General features: G+C 25.8%; 1 protein-coding gene across 2 annotated transcripts in view; it reads left to right on the top strand.

The window, feature by feature from the left end:
* Positions 1 to 15,000, top strand: part of LOC101241534 (uncharacterized) — a 72,047-nt gene that overhangs the window by 7,026 nt on the left and 50,021 nt on the right. For both annotated transcript variants that reach the window (XM_065806077.1, XM_065806078.1), the window contains exons 5-8: positions 10,081 to 10,233; positions 10,320 to 10,469; positions 11,877 to 12,003; positions 14,607 to 14,860. In XM_065806077.1, coding sequence (XP_065662149.1) covers positions 10,081 to 10,233; positions 10,320 to 10,469; positions 11,877 to 12,003; positions 14,607 to 14,860 — 684 coding nt within the window. The remainder of the gene's footprint in view (positions 1 to 10,080; positions 10,234 to 10,319; positions 10,470 to 11,876; positions 12,004 to 14,606; positions 14,861 to 15,000) is intronic.

The raw sequence follows: 15,000 nt of genomic DNA on the forward strand, positions 1-15,000 counted from the left end.
CAACCAAATGACTAACAAAAACTATGCAATCAAAACAATTTTAGGCTTATGAGGAAATCAATTTCTTGTGAGAGGTGTTTTTGGGAGCAGATTTGTTTTGCTCTACATAGAAACCCTTTAAAGACCCCAGTGATTATGCTTGGGTTGATGTTAGAGTTTGGTTTTATTTGAACATTGGTTATCACATCCTTATGGTGTATTTGAAATTCATAAAATCCGTTCATTGTATTTGTAATAGATTTATCTAAAAAGTTAAGTTGTTATTTTCCGTTTTCAAGTTCAACAATATATTTTATGGAGGGGTTTTGTTCATTTAAAGTTTTAAGAAACAGTTCTTGTTTTTCTTTTGAATCGAATCGATTGCATTTCACTATATCATCATAACAGGGAACTTCATCTAAATTATATCTGCAGGCAGATATATCATAAAGGTTTTCCAATACACTATATGCAGCAGTTTGTGGTCCTTTTTTGCACTTTTTTCTGTTAATAATTTTCATTTTGTTATATGTTTTGACCAATTTTAAATAAATTGACCCAATTTTTATCAAGGGCAATTTTGGGTTTACAATTAACCAAATGTTTACAAGTTCTCTTTGAGTTTTATCAATTATGTCAGATTTGTTTTTAAATTCGGATTGTACGAAATAAAAGTATCTATAAATGTCTCCATATGTTGGTAAAACACTGGCAGGAAAATCACTTTTTGAACCTCTAATGAGTTTTTTTAGTAGTTAATCGTGTTTTTGGAGCCATTTTATAACAAGTTTTAGGACACAGCAATCATTATTTATGTTTAACCACTCCACAGTGGGCCAGGTGGTAGACAAAAGTAAAAAAAAAATACCTAAAAATTCTTAAAAGGTACATAATAATGTAACATTTTATAGCTTAAACATTCAGCTTCTATAAAATGTATATATTTTTGTAAAATAATTTGCCGTATGCTTCTTAGTTGTAGATTAAAAAGCCTTTTTTTTTAAAAAAAAATTTTGAATTTTTTTTTATAACTTGAAAATTTTTTTTGTGTTACTAATAAGCATAAAATTGTTTTCATTTGCATAATTTAACAAAATCAAGTATTGTCTTTCAAATGAGCTGTTGCAACACTATTTTGCACATAAGTTATGTCAAATAAAATGATTTCAGATGACAGCATATTTGAAGTACTTTTTTCAGTTCAAATTTCACTTTTACAGTCCCAGGTGGTCCAGTAATTTAAGACTTGAAATATTAATTGTTCAATATGTATATTATCAATATAAATTTAGTTTATAATTCGCGGATGTCCGCCTGGTCAAAAATAATGATTTTTACAAGTTACTGATGTATCCGATTTTATGCGGCAAAAACATTATATGTATTTTATTCTAAATGGTTATGTAATAATTGGGTCTCAGTAAGTCTAGCTTAGTATTATAAACTTGTTTTGATATTAATACATCTTAAAATATCTATTTATAAATAATTTGTAACTATGTTTTAAATTACTTATAAATTATAAGTAATTTTAACTGCAAAATGAATGTTGCCAAGTATTTCAGGTATCACGATCAACCAAATAAAAAAATCCTCAGTACCACTACATTTGTAGTATGATGATACTTTGTGTGATAGTATTGGAGTAGTTCAATAAAGTTGTTACTTTAGTCCAGTTTATCTTCATTATGGTTAATAAAATATGTGGTTGCTAAGCAATTTAGGTGTCCTTAACAACCCTAAAATAAAACTAATGTCACCATTTAAATCGCAATCCTCAAATTAGTAAACAGTGCAAAAATGGTCCTTAAGTCTTTTTTATATGACCAGTTATTAGTTTTGTCTAGTAAAAGTGAATTCTGGCCCACTGTGCGCTTGCTTGTTTACAATTTTTTTTAAACAAGTTTTTCCTGCATTAACAAAAATTTTTCTTTTCTATTGAATTGCAAATGCCGTAAAAAGTGAAAAAATTTGTACTTATAAACCTTAATATGATAAAATTGATTCAACTTTGTTAAAATTTTTTAGTTCTTTATTAGTTTAAAACTCTAGCTATCTGAGGGGACAGGTATGTGAATTCAAAAATCAACCTCCCTTAATATATATATATATATATATATATATATATATATATATATATATATATATATATATATATATATATATATATATATATATATATATATATATATATATATATATATATATATATATATATATATATAAATTATGTTAGTGTATTTTACAAATAGAGTGCTCAATGTTCTTAAAGAACAGAGCAATAATAAATTAGTAAAAAACACTTATCTAACTTTTATATTCTACTTTAAGTTTCACCATTGCTATATCATCAGGACGAGTCTCAAGAACTCTTCCTGATGATCCAGGAATGGTGAAACTTAAAGCAGAAGATAAAAGTTATATACGTGTTTTTTACTAATTTATTTTTGCCCTGTTCTTTAAGAACATTGAGCACTCTATTTGTAAAATACACTAACATAATTTATATATATATATAAATATATATATATATATATATATATATGTATATATATAAAATATATATGTATATACATATATATATATATATATATATATATATATACAGTGGGCAAAATAATTGTCCGTACATTAATGAAAAATAAGGTTTTTTGAAAAAAGCTCTAAAACTTCAAATGATAGAAAAAAATAAATTAAACCAATAGATGGCGCACAAGAAAACAAATAAAAATGATACACCATCTTTAATTTTCTCCCGACAATTTAAATTATAATTAACTTATTTAAAAGTTTTAAAAATTTTAAAACCAAAAAATTGTCCGTACATTTGATTTAAAAGGTAAAATTTTGTTTATAAATGATTTTTATATTAATATCTTGTACTTTTAGGTTAAATAATACTATAATAAATAAAAATAAACCTTTTCTTAACTACGTGGCTATGGAAGAAAAAAGAAAAGAATATAGTATTGACTTACGTAAATGAGTAATTTTTGATAGGGAAAATGAATTATCAATTAGAAAAGTTGCAAAAATGTTGAAAATGCCACCAAGCTCTGTTCAATATATATGGGAAAAGTATTTAAAAACAAAATCAGTGGCAAATAATGGTGTACGAGGCAGATAAAGATCAACAACGCCAAGAGTTGACAGGTGCATAGTTGGGAAAATCGAGCAGAATAGAAGAAAAAATGCCGTAGAAGTATTAAAAGAGCTGGAAAATGAATTAAATATTAAATTATCGCCACAAACAATTAGGAACAGACTGCATGAAGCCAATATTTTTGCACGGACACCTCGGAGAAAACCATTCATCAGCATTGTGAACAAGAGAAAACGGTTGCAGTGGGCAAAGGAACATGTTCTGAAGGATGATACATTCTGGAATATGATTATTTGGTCAGACGAGAGTAAATTTAATTTATATGGAGCTGATGGTGGTGCAAAAGTTTACAGAAAAGTCGGAGAAGAATATAATGTGAAGTGTTTGAAGGCAACATTTAAATTTTGTGGTAGAAATGTTATGGTTTGGGGCTGCATGAGTGCGTCCAGTGTTGGCAAAATTGAATTTATTGATGAGAAAATGGATCAACAATTATATAGATTCATATTAGAACGGAATTTGGTGGCTTCGGCAGGAAAATTAGGACTTGGAACGGAATTTATATTCCAACATGACAACGATCCAAAGCACAAAGCTGGATCTGTAACCAGATATCTTGCTGCAAATGACATTAACGTGTTGGATTGGGTTGCACAATCGCCTGATTCGAACCCTATAGAACATTTATGGTCGGTGGTGGAAAAAAAGAATGAAAGATCGAGCTCCAAAGAATAAAAACGAGCTCAAAGAATTGGTTTTAGATGTTTGGTCATCAATTAACTAAGAAATTATGTCTAAACTTGTCTCATCAATGAAAAATCGTTGTAGAGCAGTTATTGAAGCTGATGGTGGTCCAACAATATATTTATTTAATTTTAACTAATTTTAATTTAAAAATTAACATAGTGTACGGACAATTTTTTTGTTTAAACTTTAAACTCTTTTCAAATAAACTTATATAACTTTTCATATATTAATATATTTTTAACTAATACACTTAAAATTACTTTAATATTATAATATTTCTTTAAAAACTCTTAATTACAACTATCTAAATACTTTTAAATGTTGTTTTGATCAAATATAGATACTTTTCATTAATGTACGCACAATTATTTTGCCCACTGTATATATAAATATATATATATATATATATAAATATATATATATATATATATATATATATATATATATATATATATATATATATATATATATATATATATATATATATATGTTTATATATATGCTTTAAGAAAATAACGAAAGAACTTTTGCAAAATGGTCACCTATATGACATAGACTACCTTGCAAAATTTTAGCACTGATATCAAATGGGTTTTGGAGATAATGCTACATTAAAATCAGCTATTTTTAGCAGTTTTTTTTGTTTGGCGGCCATTTTGATTTTACTAAACATGTAATTAAGCTGAAAATTAGTACCAGTATAGTTTTTAGGACGAGGAATCAGAAAATGATATTTGTTTTTAATGAAAATATTTAGAACTATATCAATATGGGGACTATACTTCACCTATTGCTTTTTTAAAATTTTAGCAAAGGCGGAAAGAAAGCCTGGTAACTATGGTAGCATTATTTTTTTAGAATTGTTTTTCGTTTTGTATTAAAGTATTGTATATTAAACAGTGTTTTGGTGCAAAATTGAGAGGTGGGTTTTTTGAGGATTTTTATAAATAATTAAACGAATTATGAAAATATTAAATGAATAATGAAAAAGTTTGGATGTTACTTATTAAGAAACTACTTATTTTGAAAACTTTCATTATAAAAAAAACAAACATCAATAATTAAAATAAAAAGTTCATAATAAATGTAATATATTGAGTCTAAAAAATTAAATAAATACAAGTTTTAAATAAAAAACTAGTCAATAAAAAACCAGAACTTGCATCTCATTAATTCATAAATTGCTTATAAAAGAAAACTTGTGTAATATGATTGAGTTAATTTAAAGATTGGATTTTGGGCAAATCATCTGCGTCTATGTGGCATATGCACACTGCTTTTAAAGATATTGGTTTTTTTATCATAATTAAAATATGTGGCTTAGGAACCCAACAACAATCAACTCTACTTGGCCAGTGTAATGAAGTATTAAGTAAATGAGGATGCGTGAATTTTACAAGGGCGTCTTTATTTCTTTCATCAACTTTAAATACCAAACCAACCCAGTTTAACATATCATATTTGCAGATATAATATTTTCCTGCAATGATTTCTTGAAGACATTGTATTGAGTCAGTAAGGTTGAATGTTAGATTAAATTCCTCCTGCTCAAAGACTCTTTTGACATTTATGCTTGTTGCATCCTGCGGAATAAATTGGTGGAAACTTCTTGTACCAGGTTAAGTCTTTGCATTATTCAATTGGAGAGTCAAAGATTTACGGAGTAATAAAATATCTTCGCCTTTTAAAAAAAAAGAAGTGGGTGCCAAATATGTTATCTTTTGAAAAATTGAACATTTCTTCAGCATTCTGAGTTTGTAAGTCAATTGGACATTAAAGACTAGCACTCAAAACAAGTCTTTTAACTGTTCCACCAATGCAATCACATGGCGACTTTTCATGTGGCGTTGCAAAGAAATTCCATTTACATTGCATCCCAAAATCTTCAACATAATGGCATAAATTTAAAAAATGTTTGCAATTTTTGTATTGGCCAGCGCAACAATCAGAGAAATAATAGATTTGGAAACATTTCTTGTACAAATTGGACAGTTCTTTTTACTATACAATAAATAAATCCAACATTATGTGTTAAGTAATCAGATATTAAACATAAAGGCAATGGTTCACTTTTAGTAGCACTCTCATTATTTTTCTTATAAAGAACTACAGGATGTAGTGTGCATTGCTGTTGGTTCCAGTGGTAACTCTGGATTCCGTCTTGTATGACAAATTAAAAGTTTTCTGCAAAATCAACCAAAACAATAATTTAATTTATGGGTATAGATGACTTTAATGTATTTAAATATTTAGCTTGTCCTTTAGCAATATAAGAGTGAGATCTTATGCTACCAAGTTTTTCAAGACTTTCATTGAATTCGCTTATTGTGTAACTTAAAAGCTTTATCTGTCTATCTGTTGTACTCCACTGTTTTTATTCAATTATTTCATCTTCATCAACTTTGTCATTCTCTTCAAATGATCCTTCATTTTGAAATAGATTTGCAGTTATATAATTGATAATATTTTGAATTCCAGGGCAACGAATACATCTATGGACCATGCATTCCCTTGACTCTCTGCTACAAACAATCTTCTCAATATGTTCATAGTAACTCATTTCCAGTTTAACTGTGCTAAACATAAGCTTTAGGTTTTGGTGTATTGCACATATACAAACAGCATGGGTTGTTTTTTGACCACCATAAATACACCATTTTGGCTTTAACTGAGCAAATTTAGAAAATCCTATTTTAGATTGAGCGTGCTCTAGTTTGAATTCAATAAATAATTCCTTTAAGTCGCAAAGAAGTAATCACTTTGATACATGTTCATTTTTGGATACACTTACAAAATCTTTTATACCTGGCAACTACCAGTTGAACTGATCATTACAATAGAAGCTTTCCACCTTATCAATGATATCTGATTCAATTCTAACAATGTTAGTTTTTCTGGAAGTGTTAATATTCCTTTTTCAAATTTAAGTTTTCTTGCTTTAGTTATGGTTGACTTTGAAATATTGAATACTTCAGCTGCTTTTCTTAAAGACCATGAATCTGGAACCAATGTTCAAATTTGAATTTAGAATCTATTCTCTTCTGTTTGCCGTTTTCAGCTTTTTTTGCATTGGTAGTATCAATATATCTAGATCTTCAGCTTTCTTCTGATGTTCAAAATTGGGGTCCTCAGTAACATCATTTTTCATGTCTTTTGTGTTAACATTGAGGATAACTGATAGCTTTTTTGACATAACGTTAGTAGCTTGCATTACTTTTCTTTTCCCTAGAGAAATTTTAGCATGTTGTGGAACTTCATGAAATTTTACTGGTGATTCATTTAATTTATCAAAACTGGTGTTTATAAGTTCTTTTTCTTGTGCAATTTCTATATCTTCATCAAAAAATGTTCCAGAAATCCTCTTCACCATTGTGATTCTGTAAGGTTGACTAATATTTTTTTTACCGCTATCAATTTTTTTTTACCGCTTCTTTTTGACTTGAGTGTCACATTTTAAAACCAGGTTTCAATACCAATTGAACACATATCTTTTGCCAGTTAAATATCAATTCCTTGCAAACCACCTATAAATATATTATAAATGAAAAAAAATTTGCCAAAATTAGGAAATAATAATTTAGATAATTTAATAATTTTAGAAATAAAATAAAAAATTTTTTCAAACTAGTTGAAAGTGTACTAGATGTATTTTTTGTAAATAGACAGCACAATAAGTTAAGAACATATACATTTACCTTTTATACTAGTTTTATGCCTTTTAAATGGGTCAATACAATTTTTGTGGGAGTTGGCAAAACGGTTATGTAAAAGCTGCTCATGATGTAAACAGATTTTAACATTAACATTTGATATTAACAGTCAAGATCTCCATAATAATAAATTTCTATCTCTCTCTCTCTCTCTCTGAATAGCTTGATAAATCTTTCAATCCAATTGATTTAGTGTACACCATTTTATGACATTGATCATTTAATAAAATACCAACTGTACACAAAACTTGTTCATTTTATTCTTTTAATTTTTTATCAAACTATAAATAAACACAAAATACACAGACATATATACATTTATTTAAAATGTAGAAAACTTTTATCATTAGTATTTTTAAATATGGTATTAAATATTTACTATTTTTTAAATGTTGATTATAACTTTTTATTTTATTTTAATGATTAACTACAGAAAAAGAAAAACATCTGGCGAAATTTCAGACTAATACTAAGTCTTAACGTTTTAATATTGAGTGTTTCTTTTGTTTTAGTAAAAGATAACATAATATGTCATTAATTAGAAAGCATAAAACTATTTAAAAAAGAAATATCGATTTTAATTAAATTTCTTTAAATAATAGGTTAATTGAGTTTTCTTTAGTATAATTTTTGATGACTAATAAAAATTATCAATGTCAATTATTTTAAAAAGAAATCATGAACACAGACCTATAATACTCATTTTTTCACATAATACTCCTATATTTTTATAAAAAATTTCAAAAAACCCACCTCTAAATTTTACACCAAAACACTCTTTAATATATCTATTTTAATAAAAACAAAAAGCAATTCTAAAAAAATTAATGCTACCATGGTTACCAGGCTTCCTTTCCGCCTTCTAGCAATAGGTGAAGTACAGTCCCCATATTGATATAGTTCTAAATATTTTCATTAAAAACAAATATCATATTCAGATTCCTTGTCCTAAAAACTATACTGGTGCTAATTTTCAGCTTAATTACATGTTTAGTAAAATCAAAATGGCCGCGGAACAAAAAAAAACTGCTAAAAATAGCTGATTTTAAAGTAGCAATATCTCCAAAACCCATTTGATATCAGTGCTAAAATTTTGCACGGTAGTCTATGTTAGATAGGTGACCATTTTTACAAAGTATGAAGAAAATCTGAGATGGTGGGTTACATGCCTGTCCCGCTTTCTCATGGAATACCTCATTTAAAGTTTTAAATAACAATGCTTAGTTAAAGCACATTTTTATTTTAAATTTGTGTAAGGTAAGTTAAAACAACATGCATTTACTAAAGTTCTGGCGCTTTTTTGCTAAGTTTTTGTTTACAAAATGAATTACATTATCAAGTAATTATTATTTCATCACGTTGGTTTGACAAGGTTTCAACTGAAACTTTTTATATTAGGAGAATTTAGCAAAAAAATCTTTCTTTTTTTTTTTATGTAAATTAAAATTATTTATATTTACTATTCTCCTAATATAAAAAAATCAGTTGGAATCTTTTTTATTTTTGTTTTAATAAAACAAATTGTTTGTTTGGGGGTTCATCTATAAAACATGTCACCCTATATTTCTCAACCTCTTCCCTGCTGTCACAAACGATCACATATACCCCTCTCCATCCTAAACTGTAATAGCAGTTTTTACGTCAAAAATATTTTAAGAGATTAAAATGTAAATAGTTTGCAGCATTTTAAAAATTCAACCTAATGAAAATAAGGTAATACAAATAAACGTAAGAAGTGTAAGTAAAAAACTTCGACAAACCAAAAATTTTCTTATTTAAATGACTCTTATAAGTCTTAATAAAGTTGTAATACTAAAGTTGCTCCTCGACTTGCGGTAAAACTATTTTTGATTTGATAACTTTCATAAATGTTATGAAAAATCACTCAGGAAGAGTGCCACCAGTTTTTTAAAATTTCCTTTGTTAATTAATTATAGTGAATGAGTTCAATACTTTTGCAATTCTTTTGTTACGTAATTCTAACTCTTAATTATAGATATAAAAATCCACAATAAAAATCGCTTGGTAATGTAAGTGATGTAACGTAAATTAAATACATAGTATTAAAAAACAAGTTTATTTTCCTTAGCCAGTCACCTCTGATAAACTTTAATATATTTTTTAAATTGGTATAGAATTCCTAACATCTTGTGAAAGTTTCTGGTGCAAACCGCTTTACCGATTTGCAGAAATCTGACCTAAAAGTTGAAGCAATTATTTTACCTTATTTTCCATGTAACGTAAGTTAAGTGGCACTTTCAGTAATAAGTTTGCCCTCTTTTGTAATTCTCTGCAACATAAACATGATTTCCTTATTACAAAAAAACAAATTTTTTAATAAAATTTTTTTTTCGTATAGTAGCGCTACTGATGAAACTATAAAAGGCCTCTAGTGCTAAATTTTTTAATAAAAGTTGTATAATTAAATAAATCATTTTTAAGAAAATAAAACTTTTTAGATTATTTTTATTGTTATATATATATATATATATATATAATATATATATATATATATATATATATATATATATATATATATAGAAATATGTCCCAAGGATGTGCCAATAGTCTCATGTGGCTTAAATCCATGTAAAAAATTATCTTGTGTTGACTATCCAGCAGCTGTATGCAAGCCAAACTACTGTGGAGGGTGCACAGCTGAGTTTTTTGTTGGTGAAACAAAAGTAGATTGCAGTAAGCAAATTGTTTTATTGAGATTTTTTTTATGATTATTGAATAATGGTAAAGAATAAAATTTTTCTTCTATTTTTATTCCACAGAAAATACATCTTGTAATGACATATGTCCTTTATTATATGATCCAAAGTGTGCTTCAAATGGTGTGGAGTATTCTAATCTCTGCAGTTTTCAATTAGCTCAATGTAAAGATAACACTATTACATTGGCAAAAGATGGACCTTGTCAAACTGGTAAATTTTTTGAAATGTACTAAATAATTTTTTTTTTTAATAGAGAAGTAGTCTGTCTTTTTTAAAGTAAATGTGGTGTCAAATAAGTGTAGAATTAAATTTTTAGTAGTAAATTTTTTAGTGGGTGCATATATAAAACTGAGTTTTATGGTTTTAAGAGTGGAAGACAGTTTTGTATTCTGAACTCTGTCATAGCATTCAAAGAGAAACAGCTATACAAAATCAGAGTAATAAATGTGTGAGTTGTTAAGACCGCCTCATTAATAGTTAATTTAAGATTCTTTTTAAATTTTTCAGATTTGTTGAGAGAGACATGACTAATGCAGGGGTTACCTTAAGGTTTGTTAACAGAGACATGACTAACAGAGTCATGGCTATTGTTGGGTGTATCTTTAAATTTGTTAACAGAAACATGACTATTGATGGGTTTATCTTTTAGGTATTCTATTTATATAAAGCATTTTTGACTTTCAGAAATCATGGTATTTACTTTTGTTATTTGTTGTCATTTCTAAGTTATAGTATTATTATTTATTTTTATTATTTACATAGACTCCAATTGTCATATATTTAGCCTTGTCACATTTTTATCTCAACTATTTGTTTATTTGCACTTCAATAGTCATATACATTAGCCTTTTTCTTAATCCTAACTAATTGTTTATTTAGCTTTTACATTTTTTTCTTTGTTCATTATGATTGCTGATTTTTAAATAATGGTTCTTTATCATCTTGATTTCATCTATTTTAGTATTGTTTGTTTTTGTTGGCTTTAAAAGCTGAATAGACTGCTAAAATACCAATGTGCTTGCTAGTAGAAGTTTAAATTAAGTATTTTATTTTTCTACTAAAAGAACTTTGGTAAATGCCAAACAAAAGCTTGACTGATCTTATATCTTCTAAACAAAATTTTGATTAAAAAATGGTATGCAGATTTTCATTCAAAGTAATGTCTATAATCTTGTCAATACCATGCTTATCTATGAAAAATGATTAAATAACTAAAAATTATTCCTCAATCTCAATTACAATTAAAAACATTTAATTGAGCATGATTCATAATTAAACACATTTCGGGAATTTTCTTTTACCTTGTGACAGTTAATTGGTATTGTACCAAGTGTACTGAACAGTGTCAGTGTTGACATATACAAAAACTTGGTCTAAATTCTTATTGCCTTGTTGTATATATATTTTTTTTTCAGTTTATTTTTTACCTACTGTAACTGTCCTTAGTTACTATCCTTGTATCACAGATATCTCTGTAGATTATCCTTGCATCACAGATATCTCTGTAGATTATCCTTGCATCACAGATATCTCTGTAGATTATCCTTGCATCACAGATATCTCTGTAGATTGTTTTTAATGAAAAATAATAATTATAATAAATCATTTTAAATTTAGATTTGCGGATATACGGGAAATTGGTTCTTCCAAACCCAGCAATACTAAAGGGATCTTGTTTAAGTATAACCATAAAAGAGAATATTTTATGTGGAATGAAAAAGTGTGATATTCCAATTATTGATATGTAAGATTCAATATTTTTTTATCAATATAAAATATATATTTGTTAATATATATATATATATATATATATATATATATATATATATATATATATATATATATATATATATATATATATATATATATATTAACAATATATATATATATATATATATATATATATATATATATATATATATATATATATATATATATATATATATATAAACTAATATAAAATGCAATCTCTGAATAAACTATAAATAGTATAATTATAAAATTACAATAAAATTTATTGAATAATTTTAAAAAATGTAAAAAGAAAAAAAAAAAAAAATCAAACAGTTAAGAAGTAGCAAAATAAATTATAATCTATAAATTAAAAAAAAAATAATCATATAGAAATGATTGCTTGTTGACCAATAATACATAGGATAAATTTGCCTAATTTTGGTCAATATTCAGATAGTTTAATTTGTTTTCAAAGGGAAACATTTTGTCATGGAATTTTTTTTTAATAGATAAAGAATGGTTATAAATTAATATGGTTTTTACATATTGATGCACCAAAAAATCAAACCAAAAATATTGTTTTACATGTTCTGATAGATGTACTCAAACTTTATATTGATCTGCTTTTACATTATGATATTTTGTAAAACTTTTTGTTTTAATAAAATTTAAGTAAATGTGACTGACTTAAAATAGTGACCGAAAAACTAACTTACCCTATTTAATATGTAAATAATTTTTATTTTTTAATGTTAATTATAAACTTATAATTTTTTATGTATAAAAATATAAGATTGGATTTTAAAATTTCTCAAGGATGTTCATCATAAATTTAGAATTCTTTTTGTATAAGATCAGTTTTGTATATTTGTATATCAGATCAGGTTTTTAAAATTTCTCAAGGATGATGGATTTGCAATCATCTGAAAGAGATTTCCACTTGTTGATTACAAATATAGTAAAAAAGTTTTTTTAAAAAAACAAATAACAATACAATTCATTCTGTTTGAAAGCATAATCTCTTGTAACTGAACTGTTTACCATTTTTGATGCAATTCTGAAATAGCTATCTGCAGGGCCTTCGGTTCATACAATGACTTTTAGCTTGGATTTGGTAGGAACTTTTTAGATATAATGAACTTTTATTGTAGCAAAAAAAAAAGTTGTTTTTTATTGTTCATTGTTTTTTTTTTTTTTTTTTATAATGTTAATAAAATCGACATTTTAAAACTTAAAGTCTTAAAAATATATAAGAATATATATAAATATATAAAAATAAAAATTATAAGTGTAAAAATTATATTTTATTAAATGTATTTATTTATTATTTAATATATATATATATATATATATATATATATATATATATATATATATATATATATATATATATATATATATATATATATATATATATATATATAAAAGACTCTTTGTATTTAAAGAAGGCAAAATTAAGTATACTTTATGTCAGAACCATTAAATTTAATTTAAGAAATTAATTTAATATTATTGTTTTTAAAAAACCACAAAAATGCTAGCTATTAGACTAAAATGTTTTTAAAACCATTCAGAATATTTTTTTTTTAAATAAATAAACATTGTGAATGTTTTTATTTTTTTTATTTTACTGTTTACATACATCAACTGATAAATTGGTACAATGTGCAAGAAGTGCTGCTTCATTGACTGACAGATAGGTAAAACATGCGAGGAGTGCTTCTGCATTGACTGACACATAGGTAAACATGGGAGGAATGCTGCTACATTCACTGAGGATTTCAGTGAGAACAGCCAATCTATCAATTTGAAGAAAAAAAATTTTTAAGTTTGTAAACTTTAAAGTTTCAAAAAGTCAAGTTTAGTTTTTAACAAAACATTAAAAATTTTACTTGTATAATTGTATAATTTTACTTGAATAATTTTGGGTATAGTTACTAAAAATCTAGAACATTTTTTGAATGGTAAAAAAGTAAGCTTTAAAAGCTCTTGATAGAAAATCTTGATAAGACACCTGAAAAAAAGAGTTAGTGCAATTTTTTATTATACTTTTAATCTATTTGTACCTTTTAACCTGTAATGCTCTTGCCTAAAGCAATATTCATATTGTTATCAAAGTATTATTTGAAACATCAGCACAGAATGTTTAGAAGTAAAAAATGTTAAATACAGAAAGTTAACTTCATAAATCTATAATTTTTTCTCCTACTTTAAAAGTGAGAAATAATAAGGTAGAATGACTACTTACTTAAACTTTTTTTATTTTGTTGTCAAAATATCAAAAAAAAATTTGACGTTCTATTTATGTCAGAATTGTACTTGCACTATTTAGGCTTTTTTTGTTTTTGTCATATATTTAAATTCTAATGTTATTATAGTTAATTAACCTCTTAGAAATTTACAAGTGTATTACTGTGACTACTTCTTTTCAAAATTTTGTTTATTATTTTCATTTGATAATAAATTATTTTATGTACGTCAGAATTGGTTAAATTGTTTTAAAAGAAATTTAAATTTGTTCTGTATTTATAGGATATGTTCTGTATTTACAGATTTTTGTTTTATATTTGTAGAACTTGTTCTGTATTTATAGAATTTGTTCTGAATTTATAGAATTGAGGCAAGAAATCCAGTAGTAAGTAGCGATGGAGAAATTTTCTACGAGTTCATATTAAAAAATCCAAAATCAACTCCTCATGTTATAGAAGCAGTTTTAAACAATGGATGGTGTAAGGGTCAACATGAAAAAGTTTGGGTAAAATATGGAGACTATAAGAATGATGCTCTTTATATTATAAACCCTCTACCAAATCTGACTGTTCTAGAAGTTGATATCAAGATGAAAGAATATGTTCGATCTGAAACAGGTATTTTTATCTTTTGTTTTTCTTAAAGCTGTCGCACTTAATAAAAACATCTAATAGTCATTATTATTTAATTCATTGTAGAAAAATATTGCATTTCAAAGGTTTGTTTTACAACACTGTTTGCCCTCCCCCTTCCCTTT

Source organism: Hydra vulgaris, chromosome 09 (assembly GCF_038396675.1).
Source record: "Hydra vulgaris chromosome 09, alternate assembly HydraT2T_AEP".
NCBI lineage: Eukaryota > Metazoa > Cnidaria > Hydrozoa > Anthoathecata > Hydridae > Hydra > Hydra vulgaris.